At 44.2% G+C, this 18,113-nt stretch overlaps 1 protein-coding gene across 2 annotated transcripts in view; it reads left to right on the top strand.

The window, feature by feature from the left end:
* Positions 1-18,113, top strand: part of LOC147374474 (ATP-dependent translocase ABCB1) — a 101,567-nt gene that overhangs the window by 55,085 nt on the left and 28,369 nt on the right. For both annotated transcript variants that reach the window (XM_086397278.1, XM_086397277.1), the window contains 12 exons: positions 200-371; positions 1,307-1,420; positions 1,564-1,674; positions 1,762-1,887; positions 1,994-2,197; positions 3,033-3,203; positions 5,189-5,350; positions 6,398-6,574; positions 8,392-8,538; positions 9,736-9,843; positions 13,388-13,465; positions 16,159-16,242. In XM_086397278.1, coding sequence (XP_086253404.1) covers positions 1,855-1,887; positions 1,994-2,197; positions 3,033-3,203; positions 5,189-5,350; positions 6,398-6,574; positions 8,392-8,538; positions 9,736-9,843; positions 13,388-13,465; positions 16,159-16,242 — 1,164 coding nt within the window. In that variant the 5' untranslated portion in view covers positions 200-371; positions 1,307-1,420; positions 1,564-1,674; positions 1,762-1,854. The remainder of the gene's footprint in view (positions 1-199; positions 372-1,306; positions 1,421-1,563; positions 1,675-1,761; positions 1,888-1,993; positions 2,198-3,032; positions 3,204-5,188; positions 5,351-6,397; positions 6,575-8,391; positions 8,539-9,735; positions 9,844-13,387; positions 13,466-16,158; positions 16,243-18,113) is intronic.

Raw genomic sequence — 18,113 nt, 5'->3', positions numbered from 1 at the left:
CCTCAGTTTCCTTTTCTGCACAAAGAGATTAAAATAGTACTAACATCATAGGGTCAACCTGTGGGAAAAAGGGAGAAAATACATGCGAAGCGCCCATCAGAGGCCTTGGTGCGTCTTGAGTACTCAACAACCATCATGCTGTACTGACCCATTTTGTAAGATGTTACAAGCATGTGTGATAATTTGTTACTTCTCCCAGGTACAACAAAAATTTGGAAGAAGCCAAGAGAATTGGAATAAAGAAAGCTGTCACGGCCAACATCTCTGTGGGTGCTGCTTTTCTGTTGATCTATGCGTCCTACGCCCTGGCATTCTGGTACGGGACCTCCTTGGTCCTCTCAAGAGAATATTCCATTGGACAAGTGCTCACGGTAAGTGATATCATAGTAAGAGATGAATCACCTTTAAAATGTCAATGAAATTTAGTGGTGTTGGTTTGACTGTTGGAGAATATATTTTAGAAGAATTATTAAATAATGGCCAATAAGAGCAAGTGAGAGCCTGGGATTTGATATCAGGCTGGTCTGATTCAAATTCTGGCTGTGCCACTTACTGACTGTATGATTTGGTTCAGCCACCTAGACTTTTGAAGACTCTGTTACATCTTCTGCAAAATGGAAATGACGGGAGTAAGACGCCATAACTTTTAGTGTTGTTGTAAGGACTAATCGAGAAAGTGAATATAGAAACTCTTAGCAAAATTTCTTCTCTGTAAGTTGTTGGATAATATAACTACTGTGTGATTTACAAAGAAGTGAACAGTGACTTTAGTCCTCTTTAACACCTGTAGAGAAACAGCGTCAAATGTATGATAAGAAACTGATTTGGGCAAAATATTTACAAAATATTTTCCTATGTACTGTTCCACTTGATACAACACTAAGATTGCTTGGTAGGGAAAACAGAATCTTGTCTTTTTTTTGCAAATAAAGAAATTGAAGTTCAGACTGTCGAAGAATCACCTGAAGACATACAACCATTTAGTGCTTAATCCAGGGTTCAGACCTCAGGTTTCTGAGTCTCGTAATAGGGTTTATCTCCACTATACCCTACTGATGCTCTCAAAAAATTCTTGGTCTTTGAAGACATATGAAAATATTCCAGTCATATGGAATTTATTATTTCACGGATCCAGTAAGACTAATTCAGCATTCTCAACTGAAAAGTACTTCAATTTTAAAAATAATAGTTTTAATAGTCAGTATTCATATGTTATCTTGCCATGTAAAAATTTAACGATGTTAAAAGTATGAAAAAAGCATGCTAAATACTAAGTAACTCAATGCTTTTACTTCACATTCCTCAGGTCTTCTTTTCTGTATTAATTGGAGCTTTTAGTATTGGACAGGCATCTCCAAACATTGAGGCATTTGCAAACGCAAGAGGAGCAGCTTATGAAGTCTTCAAGATCATTGATCACGTAAGTCTGGGCTGGCCATTTATCTATCTGTCTAAAACAGTCTATTTCTTTATCACTTTTATTCAGCTCTCCACAAATGTAATTGAAAGTATTTATTGTAACCTAGTAGTTGCTGTAACCTTCTGACATTTTGTTCTGTTTAGAAACCAAGCATCGACAGCTATTCAAACACTGGGCACAAACCCGACAATATTAAAGGAAATCTGGAATTCAGAAATGTTCACTTCCATTATCCATCTCGAAACGAAGTTAAGGTACAATGAAATGATTACTCAACAGTTCAACAATGTATGTAGTCCTGAAATCTGTGGTTTAAGTTTATTTCTCGTTCGTTCTCATAGATCTTGAAGGGCCTCAACTTGAAGGTAGGGAGTGGGCAGACGGTGGCCCTGGTTGGGAACAGCGGCTGTGGGAAGAGCACCACCGTCCAGCTGATGCAGAGGCTGTATGACCCTACGGAGGGCATGGTGAGATGACTCTTGTTCAGCCAGATGCTGCAGCACTGACTTACCTTAGCAGATTGCACATCACAAATCTGCGCTATGTGGATATCACAGCTCCTTTTTATTTTAGGTCAGTATCGACGGACAGGATATCAGGACCATCAACGTAAGGTATCTGCGGGAGATTATCGGGGTGGTGAGTCAGGAGCCCGTGCTGTTTGCCACCACGATAGCTGAGAACATTCGCTATGGCCGTGAAGATGTCACCATGGATGAGATTCAGAAAGCTGTGAAGGAAGCCAATGCCTATGACTTTATCATGAAACTGCCTAATGTAAGTCCTTCTCCATCTTCGTTGTGCTGGAGGGTCATGGCATGCTGGCCTGACGCATCGGAAGTCAGGAAAGGAATAAAAACTGGGGGAACTTCCCAAGGTGGCAGATCAAGATGACTCCAGATTTTACAGCTCTAGTAGCATCAACTAGTAGTAGACACACTTTTAAAAATATTTACTTATTTTTTGACTACTCTGGGTCTTCATTGCTGCCAGCCGGGTTTCTCTAGTTGCGGGCGAGGGCTGCTCACTGTGGTGGCTTCTCTGGTTGCAGAGCTCGGGCTCTAGGCAGCCAGGTGCCAGTGGTTGTGGCTCCGGGGCTCTGGAGCACAGGCTCAGTAGTTGTGGCACATGGATTAGTTGCTCCGTGGCATGTGGGATCTTTCTGGACCAGGGTTCACACAGGTGTCCCCTGCATTGCAAGGAGATTCTTAACCACTGGCCCGTGAGGGAAGACCTGATGTGTTTTTTTAATTCGGGTGGTGATTGCTAAGTTTGAGGCCTCCCAGGTGGTGCCAGTGGTGAAGAACTCACCTCCTAACGCAGGAGATATGAGAGATGCTCCCTGGTTGGGAAGATCCCTGCAGGAGGGCGTGGCAACCCACTCCAGTATTCTTGCCTGGTGAATTCCATGGACAGAGGAGCCTGGTGGGCTTCAGTCCATACAGAGTTGTAGAGTTCGACACGACTGAAGCGACCACACACACACACACACGCAACTGGACCATACTGCTTGTGAGGTTTGGGTTGTTTATAGGATTACGTCCCATCTTAAAAATCTGAGCTGAGATAGCTTATTCTGTTGTTTAATCCTCCTGTGTTTTTGGTGTTGTAGAAATTTGACACCCTGGTTGGAGAGAGAGGAGCCCAGCTAAGCGGTGGACAGAAGCAGAGAATCGCCATCGCCCGGGCCCTGGTTCGCAACCCCAAGATCCTCCTGCTGGACGAGGCCACCTCAGCTCTGGACACGGAGAGTGAAGCAGTGGTTCAGGCGGCCCTGGATAAGGTGGGTGAACCTCAGTTCAATCCTAGCTGGTTAGTAAGCATAAGAACATTCCATTGTTAATTCTTCATAAGATTATTTTTAAAGAAATCTCTCCTAAAGTAATTCTTTAAGCTATTAAAACCATCAGGCCTCTCTGGATCTGTATAACTTCTATCTGTCTGGTATATTTTTAGGTAGAGGTGAATAAACTTTCATTGAAAGATACTTGTACATTTTTTTAAGTTAAACAATGAGAAATATAGACTCAGATGAAAGTTGGTCTTCATTGTGCTCTTAAAAACTTAGCCTTAGAGATCACCCTGATACTTAGGTTTTATGAGTTTTTACTGTTGTCAACACGAGGAAGGTTTACATCTAGTTCTTAAGAGGTCAGATGCCTATCAAAGACAATGGGAAATGAGAGACCTCTTATCTTGAGGAGAGTGCCAGAGAGTTGATGACGCTGGGAATGAAATGAAATGTCCTTGACCGTCAACAGAGTTCGACCTTCCTGCAGTACCTGAGTCCGTGTGACTCATTCATTGGCTAGACGTGAGTGTGTGGCCACGCCCGTTACCGTGTGCTTGGTCTCCGGTGTCTGATGATAAGTAGGCTCGCTCTGTGAGGACACGGAGCGCGGAAACCTTTTAACCCATAAGTGCTGTGAGTTGAAGTGCTCCTGGCAGAACTGAAAGATAAACTCATTTATGCTCCAACTATCCCGCTCTTCTAATAACAAAACAACTCTGTTTCTCTAAACATCCTGTCAGAGTGCGTAACAGATTGTTGAGACAAGAAAAAGAAAAAAAATCCCGAACAATTTTGTGGACCAGAATAGATGGAGATGCGACTGAGTCTGCTTTTTCCTCTTCTCTTTGCTTATCTGTGTTTTCTTTCTATTCTACCGTGTTACTATGTATTAAATTATTAATAAAATGAATTTAGAAAGGTTGCATTTAAAAATACCTTTTCCTCTTCATGCACATTTAGAAGGGGCATTCCACATCTCATCCTTTGAAAACATCCAAAGACTTGATCGTCTTCTCTGCTTTCTAGTTGTTTCCACCTAATTTTTCTGATGTGCATTTCTTTTTCTTCCAGGACTTTTTCTCGCTTCTCTTTTTCAAACTGATCGTTATACCTCTTTTTGCTAGCTTATTCTGAGAATTTTATTGCTAGTTCCCGAAGAGAAATATGAATAAGAAAAATTATAAGCATTGGGAAAGTTACAAAGGTTAAAAAAATCTCAGACAAGTGCTGGTTATCTGGCTTTGTTCCATATGAAAATAAAAATGAGATTGGGTGTTTAAGACGTTTACTCCTTAGTTTTTTCCATAATGCTTCTCCCTAGAAATAAGCATCATTTATTAAGCACTTACTGTGTACATCACAGTGCTACCTGTGCATTATTGTATAGCACAACCACTCCAGAAAGTAGCCTTGTACTATTAATATCCCCATTGGATATGTGAATAAGTTGAACCTCACACAGGTTTAAAGACTTGTGTAAGATCCTGGAATGCATATAGAGCAGAACTAAGATTTGAGTTCACATCAGTGTAACCCTGAAGTCTGGCCTTTGCTGCCTCACATCTGTTGTTTGTCTTGGTCATCCGGATGTCTGAGAGAGCACAGGGTGACCTCCTGGGGGACTTGGTGCTGGCTGGCACGGATCGCAGCAGGCCTGTATCTGCTCCGATCGACTGATTCCTGGGCTCTCGAGTGTTGTACCTTGATTATTACGTAAACTTAGGCTAGTAGAGATGGAGTAGAATCTTAGAGGCTTACATAGTATTAATATGAGACTATCATATTTGTGTTTATACTTATTAAAACATCATTTTAAACCATTAACAATACATTTACTGAAGCCAGAGACTGCCTCATATAGCTTACACAGTTTTGCAATGTTCAGGGCATTGGTGGTCAGTAAATATACATTGAATTACTGAATTTTTTTCATATAATCATTCATGTATTCAAAAATGAGATTTTTTTCCCTTTAGGCCAGAGAAGGCCGGACCACCATTGTGATAGCACATCGTCTGTCCACGGTTCGTAATGCTGATGTCATCGCTGGTCTTGATGATGGAGTCATTGTGGAGGAAGGCAATCACAATGAGCTCATGGGGAAGAGAGGCATTTACTTCAAACTTGTCACAATGCAGGTATAGTCTAGCAGTTTCCTCAAGTATCTCAGGCATGAGCTGATTTTTCTGTATTTGGTGCTATAAATAAATGTTACTATTGATTATCTTGAGAAGAGGGAAAAAATTTTTGGGTGGGAAGCAGAGGGAGTGAGGATCACACCAGGTTTTAGATTTTTTTTTCCCCCTTGAAAGGAGAGAAATGAAGAAGGATAGAGAAAGGTAAAGTTAAAAAGGCTTAAAAGTGAGCTATCCACTCTAGTAGGGGCTTCACAGGTGGCTCGTGGTAAAGAATCTGCCTGCCACACAAGAGACGTGGGTTCAATCCCTAGGTCAGGAAGATCCCCTGGTGAAGGAAATGGCAACCCACTCCAGTATTCTTGCTGGGAAAATTGCACAGCCAGAGGAGCCTGGCAGGTTACGTTCTATGGGATTGCAAAAAGAGTAGGACCCGACTGAGTGGCTAACCAGCTGCCGCAGCAGTATCCACTCTAGCAGCTGCTAGCCACACGTGGCTGTTGAGCACGTTAGTGGTGGGTAATCTGAATCGAAGTGTTTGTAAGTTGAAAATGCATACCAGAGTCCAAAGACTTAGTCCAAAGAAAAATGCAAGCTATCTCAAAAAGTTTTTACACTGATTACATGTTAATCTAATATCTTAGATACATTAAAGGTTAGATAAAATATATAATTAAAACTAACTTTACCTATCACTTTTTTTTGACATGTCTACTGAAAACATTGTGTCTCACAGTATGACTTGCACCGTTATTTGTGTGATGTCACTGGTTCAAAGCAAATCTGATTGAGCCAAAATCACTCACACACAGGAGGTGACTAGATAAGATACTCGGAATGGATGCCAGATTGTTTCAGCATAGTTTATGGGGATCCTTATTTAATGGTTTCAATTTTCAAATATAATCACACCAAAAAAATGGCAGTTCTACTTCATCCTTTCCCAAAGGGACTTAAATTACCATTTTCCTTGATATCTGCTGTTGAGCAATTAGATTTCATTGGTTAACTCCGCCTAACCAACTTATGCATATTTCTTGTTTATTTTAGACAAAAGGAAATGAACTTGAATTAGAAAATACCCCTGGTGAATCCCTAAGTAAAATTGATGACTTGTACACGTCCTCCCAAGATTCAAGATCCAGTCTAATCAGAAGAAAATCAACTCGCAGGAGTATCCGTGGATCCCAAAGCCGGGACAGAAAGCTCAGTTCAGAAGAAACTTTGGTACAAAGGAGGCTGCAGACTGATGTCTTTAAGAGTGGGCTAAGGCTGGGATAGGCGTGGGAGCAAGAAAGGGTTATCTAGAATTCCCTGTCCTATCCCTTAGCTTGGTCCACAGACCCAAATCTCAACGTGTTAACTCTAAGGTGGAATTTATGAATGATAATTTATAGGATAAGAACTTTAGAATTAGAGTTTATAATGTAAAGAGATAATAGTGAGTTTTCAAATACAAACATTTTTGTTCTTTCATCCTTACAAATACGTTTGTCATGTTCAGTTCAGTTGCTCAGTCGTGTCTGACTCTTTGCGACCCCATGAATCGCAGCACGCCAGGCCTCCCTGTCTATCACCAACTCCCGGAGTTCACTCAGACTCACGTCCATCGAGTCAGTGATGCCATCCAGCCATCTCATCCTCTGTCGTCCCCTTCTCCTCCTGCCCCCTATCCCTCCCAGCCTCAGAGTCTTTTCCAATGAGTCAACTCTTCACATGAGGTGGCCAAAGTACTGGAGTTTCAGCTGTAGCATCATGCCTTCCAAAGACATCCCAGGGCTGATCTCCATCAGAATGGACTGGTTAGATCTCCTTGCAGTCCAAGGGACTCTCAAGAGTCTTCTCCAACACCACAGTTCAAAAGCATCAATTCTTCAGCAGTCAGCCTTCTTCACAGTCCAACTCTCACATCCATATATGACCACAGGAAAAACCATAGCCTTGACTAGACAAACCTTTGTTGGCAAAATAACATCTCTGCTTTTGAATATGCTTTCTAGGTTGGTCATAACTTTCCTTCCAAGGAGTAAGCATCTTTTAATTTCATGGCTGCAGTCACTATCTGCAGTGATTTTGGAGCCCAAAAAAATAAAGTCTGAACACTGTTTCCACTGTTTCCCCATCTACTTCCCATGAAGTGATGGGACCAGATGCCATGATCTTAGTTTTCTGAATGTTGAGCTTTAAGCCAACTTTTTCACTCTCTCTTTCACTTTTGTCAAGAGGCTTTTTAGTTGCTCTTCACTTTCTGCCATAAGGGTGGTGTCATCTGTATATCTGAGGTTATTGATATTTATCCCGGCAATCTTGATTCCAGCTTGTGCTTCTTCCAGCCCAGCGTTTCTCATGATGTACTCTGCATATAGGTTAAATAAGCAGGGTGACAATATACAGCCTTGACGTACTCCTTTTCCTATTTGGAACCAGTCTGTTGTTCCATGTCCAGTTCTAACTGTTACTTCCTGACCTGCATACAGGTTTCTCAAGAGGCAGGTCAGGTGGTCTGGTATTCCCATCTCTTTCAGAATTTTCCACAGTTTATTGTGATCCACACAGTCAAAGGCTTTGGCATAGTCAGTAAAGCAGAAATAGAGCACAGTCTGTCAGACCTCTCCACCGTGACCCGCCCATCTTGGGTGGCCCCACGGGCATGGCTTAGTTTCATTGAGTTAGACAAGGCTGTGGTCCTAGTGTGATTAGAGTGACTAGTTTTCTTTGATTATGGTTTCAGTGTGTTTGCTCTCTGATGCCCTGTTGCAACACCTGCCATCTTACTTGGGTTTCTCTTACCTTGGATCCAGATGTACGGTCAGACTTAAATATTTATGGAATCATCATGTATTTCTTTAAAAATGAAGGCACAATGTAACAGAATCTGTCTGTACTCTTTAAAAAAGATTTACATAGCCGTCAGTTGATACGGAAGTAGGAATAAGATCTATTTGTTTACAAATTGTTTCATAGAGAAGAACTGTATATCAGTTCAATCCATTAAGATCAGTTATTTTCCTAACAGGTTTGTTGTAATATTTTGTGTTTTCCAGGATGAAAGTGTACCTCCAGTTTCCTTTTGGAGGATTCTGAAGCTGAATATAACTGAATGGCCTTATTTTGTGGTTGGTGTATTTTGCGCCATTATAAATGGAGCTCTGCAACCAGCATTCTCAGTCATATTTTCCAGGATTATAGGAGTAAGTGTTTATGTTCATTTTGGGGACTTACCTGTGAGTCCTGACTAAAGAATGAACTGTTTGTATTTGTAAATTTATATAAAAGCCACAAAAACGTGCATTGTACCTTCATATAATAGCTTGAAGATGTAGAAGTTTTATTTGTGATAGGAAAACTGATTTTTCAAAACTTACTTTGTCGTGGCAGTTGGTTTCTATCCCAGGGCCCTGGGAATGAGGTCCTGTAAATCAGTCCATGAAACTGACCAGGTAACTGTCCCCTACCTGCCATCGCTGGACTCTGAGTCAGCCTCAGCAACAGTTCTGTGACTGGTGTACAGGGTTCCTCGTGTATTCATCTCACCAGCTCAAGGAAGAGCCAGTCTCTGACTCGTGTACTTGTCAGGACGTGATGGGGCTGAGCACTTGGCCTCTGTGGGATGTCCGTCCCACGTATTAAGAGGAAAACAAATGGGATGGCTTGAAAAGACTCAGGCTGACAGATACTGGTCGCCCTGCTTTTCATGGTGTCATTTTCAACCATAAAGTTACAATCTCACAAGTCAGATTTTGGTGCAGTGTGAAGGAAGATGGTTTTCTTTCCCTGTGAAGTGGTTGTTCTCTGCATGCTTTTTGAGCCCAAGGCATCCTGTTTAGCTCTTTTAACCAAGGTCTCCCAGTGTGGTTCCGGGTGAGCTGGCTGTAGTTCCCCACTGTCTGTCTAACAGGCCACCCTACAAAGAAGGCTGGCTGAAGAAGCCTCCTTTCTTCAGAGAGACCTGGGCTGAATATATGAGCTCACCTGCTGGGCTCTCCAAAACCACATCAGCAAATGTGTCTCCAGACACCTTGGGACAGTTGGAAATGTCGCCGTGTGAAACAACAGACTGCCATACAGTGTAGTTTCCATCAGAGGAATAAGACAGTATTTGTCCCCAGTTCTGTGGTAGTGGGTTTGGTGCTGACTTGAAGCACCCATTACTTCAAGAAGGAGTATGAGCGGAGGAAGAGTTGGATGGATCAATGAATGAGTGACAGGCCTTGGCCCCTAGGGAAGGCACGATACCGCCCCACTGAAGTCTGGCCTTCGGGAAGCCTGCCTGAGCTCCACATGCTAAGGCCCTCTTGACCCCAAGTACTATAACTAGATATAAAATGGGTCAGACTGTGAATGATTTCGTCAGTGGTACTGAAACCCTTAAATATTTTCTTTGCCAGATCTTCACCAGAGATGTGGATGATGAAACCAAACGACAGAACAGTAACTTGTTTTCACTGTTGTTTCTAATCCTTGGAATTATTTCTTTTATTACATTTTTCCTTCAGGTAAGTGTCCACATTTTCATTTTCTTTTTCCATTTGGAGAAATGTATCATTACCCAACTGGCGGGATTTATTAAACACCTGTGTGATTTGCTGTTTAGTAGAGTCGTTCCTCTAGTCACTGGGCTCTTAGCAGTCAGTTTCCTTGACTTAAATCAAAGATGTTTTCTTCCTGTGGCTTCCTCTTACACCCCAAGGGAAGGAACCCTTGCTTCCTTCCTTCTCCCCACCTTCTCCCCTGACTGGAAATGTTCATGAAGTCAGAGGGAAGGGAGTGTTTGATCTAACACGATGATTGGAAGTGAAAGCAGGGGTCTTAGAAATGGAAGCTAGGGGAGCTGTGGACACGTTTGGATATATAAGCACTGCCATCCAGTTCTGACACTCAAGTAGCTTCCAGTGCTCTAAAAGCAAGAACAAACCTCAGAGCCCCACAAGCCAGCCATGCTGATTTTAAAAGTATCTGAAGAGTTTGTCATTCTTTTCCTGAAGAAGAAGGAACCTTTCTAATGATGGAAGAATGTCAGTCTTCAAACAAAAACTGTAGTAAGCATATTCAAAGTATGCTTTTACAGATTGCAGATCATTTGGCTGAAATGAAACTGCCAGGAGTTTAAGCACTCTAGATGCTCCGCATCGTAAGGCAGTATGGGCTTTGGTGTTAGGTGTAGGGTCAGGTATGAGTTGCACCAGTTCCTAATTCTGTGTCCTTGGGCAAGTAAATAACTGAAACTGTGTAAGCCTCGGTTCCCTCATCTGTTAGAATGGGGAGAATGGCAGCTGACTCTTGATGATGAAAAGAGGTAAGGTCCTACTTGTGTGTGAGATGATTATAAACATAATCACTTATTAAATGAATGAGTGGTTGCAGCTGCTGCTAAGTTGCTTCAGTCGTGTCTGACTCTGTGTGACCCCATAGATGGCAGCCCATCAGGCTCCTCTGTCCCTGGGATTCTCCAGGCAAGAATACTGGAGTGGGTTGCCATTTCCTTCTCCAATGCATGCCTGCATGCTAAGTCACTTCAGTTATGTCTGACTCTGTGCGACCCTATGGACAGCAGCCCTCCAGGCTCCTCTGTCCATGGGATTCTCTAGGCAAGAATACTGAAGTGGGTTGCCATTTCCTTCTCCAGAATGAGTGGTTAGTCACATGTAATTTTTAAAGATAGAACTCTATTTTGCATGGTGTGAGCATGTTTATATATTTTGAATAGACAGGACACTTTTCTGGACATGATAGGAGATCCCAAATCCTGGACTGTTTTGTTACTGAGTCCTTCAAGTCTCTTTGGGGAATCTGATCAAACGAGAATAAATGTGACACTCTAACTTGTATACAGATTGTCATACTAAGTATTAACGCCAGAGAAGTTGGGAGAATGTAGAGGTTGCTGAGGGTGCAGTTGGTTAAGGAGTTGGGAGCAGGATAGGCTTTGAGCTGGAAATCTGAATTGGTGACGCAAAGGCAGACAAAGTGGTACCTTTGTCACACAGTGATGCCCAGGGAGAGTGGAGCCTGGCTTGCCTGGCAAACCGGGGTGAGAACAAAGGCTCTGAATTCCAGGACCTCAGAAGTGCAGAGGTGGCACTGTGCCAACAATGGGATTAGAACATGGTGTTAGCCCCTCATTTAGAAAAGCAAGGGAGGAGCTCACTGGGGGATAGTCCAGGCTCTGGGTGCTCATTCTGGTTAAGATTCTTTAGATGCACATCAGATTCCAGCTCTGCCACCTTAGAACTGTAGCCTCTGGCCACTTCCCAGCATCCCTCAACCTCCATTTCTTCTGTAAAGTGGTAATTATAGGTTTGTCCTGAGGACTTGTAGAGATAATGTTCCTGACATACTTACAATGGCTGCTACTGCTAAGTCACTTCAGTCGTGTCCGACTCTGTGCGACCCCATAGACGGCAGCCCACCAGGCCCCCCCGTCCCTGGGATTCTCCAGGCAAGAACACTGGAGTGGGTTGCCATTTCCTTCTCCAATACATGAAAATGAAAAGTGAAAGTGAAGTCGCTCAGTCGTGTCCGACTCTTCTCGACCCCATGAACTGCAGCCCACCAGGCTCCTCTGTCCATGGGATTTTCCAGGCAAGAGTACTGGAGTGGGGTGCCATTGCCTTCTCTGGCTAGTTCTCAACCAAATGACAAGAGTAGTATTCTCATAGTGGGCAAGATAGTTGAGGTTGCATTCAGTTTAAAGCAGAAACCTTCATCTGGTCATTTCCTAGTAAAGTTAATCATTTTGGTAACGGCAGGCTTCAACTCAGTTAATCCAGGGTCTCTTTCTCTCCCCCTTGTCCCTGGTGGTGTGTACTAGCAGAGAGGGTACGCAGTATTGCAGCACTGGGTGGGGGGCGCTGGTCTGTGCACCTCCCCTGCCCCCCGCTTCACACTGGTGACCGGAGGGGCTGGTGGCCTGCAGTTACACGGTCCAGCCTGGCTGTCCCCCTTGATCAGGACCATGAGGAAGAGTTCGTCTCTCCACTTGGGCTCTTTGCCCGAGTTTCTTCTCTCTCTCTCTCTCTCTCTCTCTCTCTGTCTCTCTCTCGATGATGTCCAGCCTGCCCCCTGGGAGTGTGGAGGAGCTACGGTTGCCTTCCATCGTGTCTCAGATGCTGCAGGAGACTCTGGGCTCTTCTTAGGGCTTCCCATCTTCCAAAGCACCATCCAGCCATTTCCATTCTGCTCTCCCTGGGCCATTGTGTGGCAGGCTCCATCTGTGAAATTCCCCTTCCCAGAGCTCCAGAGAGAAAGTGGCGCAGTGCCTCAGTCTGGCCCTGTATATCCCCAAGCTCCCAGGACAAGGGTCTGTCCTCCTTCCTCCCCAGATGTGGCCCAGCATGGCCATACAATCACATCTTACGCTCTTCTCTCCTCCCAGGCATAGGTCATATCCTTGGGAAAGGGGGGAGATCAGTGCAGAAAACTCTGTCTCCAGTAAGCCTTCCTTTCCAACCTATTTCTCTCCTAGACTTTGGCTTTTCTTTTGACTTGGAAACAAAGCATTTGATATCTTTGTTCTCTGCATCTTTTATGGCTGGAGCGGCTGCAGATTCCTGTTTTTCCAGGTTGCACCTCAGGTCTGGTGTAATTGTGACCAGTGCCCGCCCCTCACCCCCTGCAATTCACTCTCAAAAATTTTCCTGCTTGGGATGATTCATAATATAAACCCCTGGGTTAGAGTCGAATTCCCCTTGCCTTGGGAACAACTCCCCAGCTTCCTCAGTGGCAGGCCCTGGTTCCTGAGAGAGAGAAGCGGGAGTGGGAAGGGAGACAGAGGAACCACTTTCCTGTAGATCCGCAATGGGCCCGCCGGCTGGTTGGGGCGCGGCAGTGTCGATGTCAGAACCAGATCCTCCCAGCTCTGCTGGTGGTGTGCCACGCTCGCGGTCCTCGCTGTTTGAGGAGCAGGGCCGCCAAGCCTTGAAACCGGGCTTCCGACTTTGGTGTCCTGCCCCGGCGCTGACCCCACGTCCCTTTCCCGCGGTGTCGCCGGCGGCCGGGCCTCTGACCAGCCTTCTCCCTGTGGCGTGTCCCTCCCCACAGGGCTTCACGTTCGGCAAAGCGGGCGAGATCCTCACCAGGCGGCTGCGGTACCTGGTTTTCAGGTCGATGCTGAGGCAGGTAGGTCTGCCGGGGATGGCGCCCGGGGGGTGTGCACTGTGCCCTGTGGGCAGGCGCCGGGATTGCTGTTGGGGCCGCAGAGCGAGCCCGGGGTGCTCTGCTGGGGATGGGCTCGGGACCAGGGTCCCCGCGCGCCAGATGGCGTCTCCCAGGCGGGCTCCCCTCCACCCTCCGCCTCAGCAGCTGCAGGCGGAGGAGATGGAAGCAATATTCCGTGCCCCCACATCCCTCTCCTCTCCTTCTTTCCTTCTCTCCCCGGGAGACCCGTGATGCTCGTGTTTATTCCTGCCAAGAGGTGCCCTCTGAACCCTTTGTTTCCACAGATCAAAAGTCAGCCCCGCGGCCCACTTGCTGCTGCTTGGTTTCTGTGCAGGGGCTTGGCTGATAGACTCGTTCCAGCTGCACTGTTACTAGCCGATAGTGACTTAGGTCTCCCACACTGGGCACCTCCCAGGCCCTGACAGCACGTGGATGTGAATGTTTCTCAGGGGAAGGGGGAGAGGGGTCCTACACATGTCACTCAAAGCAGATCAGTTCAAAGGGTCTTTAACAATGACACACTTTGTAACTTTGTGACTTTGTAACTTTACATTTTAAAAGCACTAATACGGTGATACTTCAGAAGAATGCCTCAGATATACCTGGGGAGATGGGGCAGGGTTTAAACCCTGGCTCATAAGTATAATGACCCCCTGCTGCTTAAAAACAAGCCGTGTTGATGGGGATTGCTGGCTTGGGACTGACAGAGCCAGGACCAAGTCCAGTGAGTGAGAGAGCACTGTTTGGTGTAGGGCCTCTTGTCAGGATTTTCAGTCAGACGGTATTTATAACAGATCCGAACTAGACTCAGGGCCTGGGCCCAGGGCTAAAATGCCCCATTCCCCTGCCAGGCCGTAGGCCGACTCCTAGGCCCCTTATACTTTGGATTTGAGCTGAGGATTTGTGTCATACCGTCTCTACCAATTATTCAGTCTGGCCATCATGCATTAAGTGCCTTCTGCTTACAAGGCATAATACTAGGTATTGTAAGGTCTTCAAGTCAGAGTGGTGCCTGTATATGTGGCAGCTATGTTCCAATGGGGGAGATACTTAAGCACTTAACAATTTTAAAAAACCAAATGGATATGTACTATAATAAATTATAATGCATTATAATTCATTTTTTCTTAAATATTTGATAAATGCTGCTTTAACTGCAAATCACAGTTAAGGTAAGTTCTTAGGACCTTAGTTATTTTTGTAACAGACACAAACTGAGACACTCACAATATTTTTAGTGTTTTTGTATTTAAAAGTGTAAGTGGTTTTATAAAGAAAATCCTGTTTTATGTTGAGTGTTAAACTTTAATCTAGACTTCTTTGGTTTATTTTTTTTTTTGAACCCGATTCATTTATTTGGCCATAAACTATAGTCAGCTGTTTATTTGACTTCTCTATTTGAATGTCTATTAAGAATTTCATACCAAATGTCTCCAAAACAGCTTTGGACACCCCTCCCACCCTTTGCCAAAGGGCTTACTCCTCACCTAGACCTCCCCAATATCAGTAAATGGCCCCTCCATTCTGCCAGTTGCTCAGGTTAAAGTCCTAGGAGTTGTCCTTGTCTCCTCTTCTTTGTCCGATATTACAACAGCCTCCTAACCTGTCTCACTGCCTCCATCTTTATCCTAGTTCACTCATTCATTGCCCAAGAACCAGAATCATTCTTCCAAGATAAAAGTTAAATCACATCCCTCTGCTTAAAAGCTGCCGAAAACTGCCCATATCTCTCAGGGTAAAATCTGGTATCTTGTTTTTTTTGTCCATGTGATGCAGCTTGTGGGATCTTAGTTCTCTGACCAGGGATTGAACCCAAGCCCTCAGCAGTGAAAGCGTGGAGTCCTAGCCACTGGACCACCAGGGAATTCCCCAAATTTGGAATCTTTGCATTTGCCAGTAAAGTCACAAACTCTGTGTCCCCACTACCTCCCCAGACCTCATCTCCTAGAGCTTCACCTCCTTCCCCATACACAGTCTACTCTCTACACATTGGCTGACGTAAGTGGATATGGGGTAGGGAAGAGGGAGAGCCCAGTGAGCATGGATGTCTGTCCTGAGGAAGAGGCAGCTTCTGTACATTTACATGGAGGTGCTTTTAAGGCTGGTGACGACCTTTACACTTTCTTGCTTGTATGTGAGCAGATCAAGAATGCCTCTGCCTCGGGGCTTTCGCACGTGCTGTCCCTTCCTTGTCCAGATACTCCCATCCCTCTCCGTCCTCAGGTCTCTGCTCAAAGGTCACCTGAGAAGGCCTTCTCGCTCACCTCCCCAGTCTATAAAATGGTGCCGCCCCCTCTTCTTTTCCCTTCTTACCCCATTCTGGTTTTCTTCCTAGCGTTATCACCCCTTGGCATGGTGTGTATTGATTTGGGGCGTCTGTCCCTGGAATCTGCTTCAGGAAAGCAGCAGGTCTGTCATTTTTGTTCACTGTTGAATAGGTCCACACCTGGCAATTATGTTTGGAACAGAGTAGGCCCTCAAAAATTTTTATTTGAGAAATGTTCTCTTTATGACTTTATTAAGTCCCTTTCTTACCTATTCAGTGTCAAATCCTAAGTGCTTAATGTAGGGGATAAGGGCACTCTGTCAGTCTCTTGAGCTGAAGGTCTCATGCATCAGGCTTTGAGATAATGAAATGAGTTTCTCTGCCACAGGATGTGAGCTGGTTCGATGACCCTAAAAACACCACGGGAGCATTGACGACCAGGCTTGCCAATGACGCCGCTCAAGTTAAAGGGGTATGACTGCCTCCTTTCTGCTGTGATTGTCCTAATGGGCCATTTAGAATTTGAGCATGAAACTAATTCTCTCGCTACAGTTAATTCTCATCATCATTTAGAAAATGTCAAACCTTTAACCTATGCAATATATCATGTGTCTTACGGAAAAAATATTATCTGTTTAAATATCATATGCTGTATCACTATAACAGTGATGACTTTTGAGCTTTGTTTTGTTATTTTCCATCTTATTCATGGCATAATCTAAATACATGTAGAAGGATAATTATTTAAAAAGGAATTATTTATCAGTGTATCATGCAAGCCCAGTCTTTTTTTTTTTTTTTAATCTTTTCAGTCTGTTTTAATGCTTTGCTAATCCCCAGAAAATTGTAATTGCTACTGAAAAAAAGTGTGTGTAGTTCCTGTAAGAAAATTTAGGGGCACTGAATTCAGAGGGGAGGGAAGAAAATTTAGACAAAGGTTGAAAGAAATGAAACGAGTATGAAAAAATTAAAACAGGGGTAAAAGGAACAATTGTATCAGACTATAAAACTTAAATTCTGCTGCTACATGAATCTCTTTAATTAATATAACTAGAAACTATTAGACCAGCAGGTTTTGATTGGTGGGTAAAGTGATAATTTCTTCTTTAACTGCACCATGTGTGCAAACTAAGTTGCTTCAGTCGTGTCTGAGTCTTTGCGACCCTATGGACTGCGGCCCGCCAGGCTCCTCTGTCCATGAGGATTCTCCAGGCAAGAATACTGGAGTGGGTTTCCATGCCCTCCTCCAGAGGATCTTCCTGACCCAGGGACTGAGCCCACGTCTGTTACGTCTCCTGCCTTGGCAGGCGGGTTCTTTACCACTAGTGCCACCTGGTCTATTTATGACAAAAATCCACAGGATGATGGATTTTGTCTTAACCTTGTTGCACTCTTGGGCTCTGGCTTTAGAATGTTACCTACCCTCCTCCTCATTGAAAAACTTCCGGCTTCTAGTAATCTATGCTCTTCCATGGAGTGTTCTAGAGACTCTTTTTCTGTATGAGGAATAGATATTGGGATGGTGAATGTGTCATTAGAATAAAGAACAGTAACCAGTGCAAAGTCACCAAAAGCATTTAATCATACTATGCCAAGGGGCTTACTTCCCCGCCAGCTTAAGGTTCTAGGTTTTTTTGGATCATCTTTCATGTACATTAAAGAAGCACTTTAATCCATTTTACTTATTTCCGTGGCCTTGGCTGCCATCCTCAGTGAAACATTTATGTGTATAGAAGCTTAGGTACTGGAGTAATTTGTCTGCTGTGAACTTGGGGGATGTTCTGAGTGCTTCTTGCAGTCAGGTGCTGTGGGAAATGAGTTCTGAGTAGGGCTTGTGGATACTGAAAAAGGAACAGTCTCCATCTTGCCTGTGCCACAGACTCTTTCCAGATTATAACCCTTGACTTTGAAATTGAAAATGTGCAAATACAGAGCTGATTTGAAAGGCCACTCCGTTCTGACTTATGCCAGATACGGCTAAACCTCCCTTTATATAAGCTCAGTGATGGCATCAGATAAAAATAAATGCTCTGTTATATATGCCGTTTCTTGCAGCCCTGGTGCAATTCCTTGGTATGGAATTTAATTCTAGAGCTATTGGTAGTTTTGTAATACTATTTCCCCCTAGTTACTGGTTTGGTGTTTGTATCAACATAAGTTTCAAATGATTTCAGAAGGTTGACATTGAGGCAGGGGGCTGGGAAAGAATTCTGTCTTAAAACTCAGAGTCGCCAGAAGCTTTGGTTATTAATCAATGTACCTAGTCATTTTGGGGTTGGGAAAAATTTGACCAGGGCCCCAGAGGTGGAAATGACCACTCTAGACTGTTCTCCATCATTAATC

Source organism: Bos grunniens, chromosome 4, assembly GCF_055505025.1.
Source record: "Bos grunniens cultivar Pamir isolate PY7600 chromosome 4, Bosgru_T2T1.0, whole genome shotgun sequence".
NCBI lineage: Eukaryota > Metazoa > Chordata > Mammalia > Artiodactyla > Bovidae > Bos > Bos grunniens.
The sequence above is the reverse complement of the archived record's forward strand: the minus strand, read 5'-3'. Positions and strand labels throughout refer to the sequence as shown.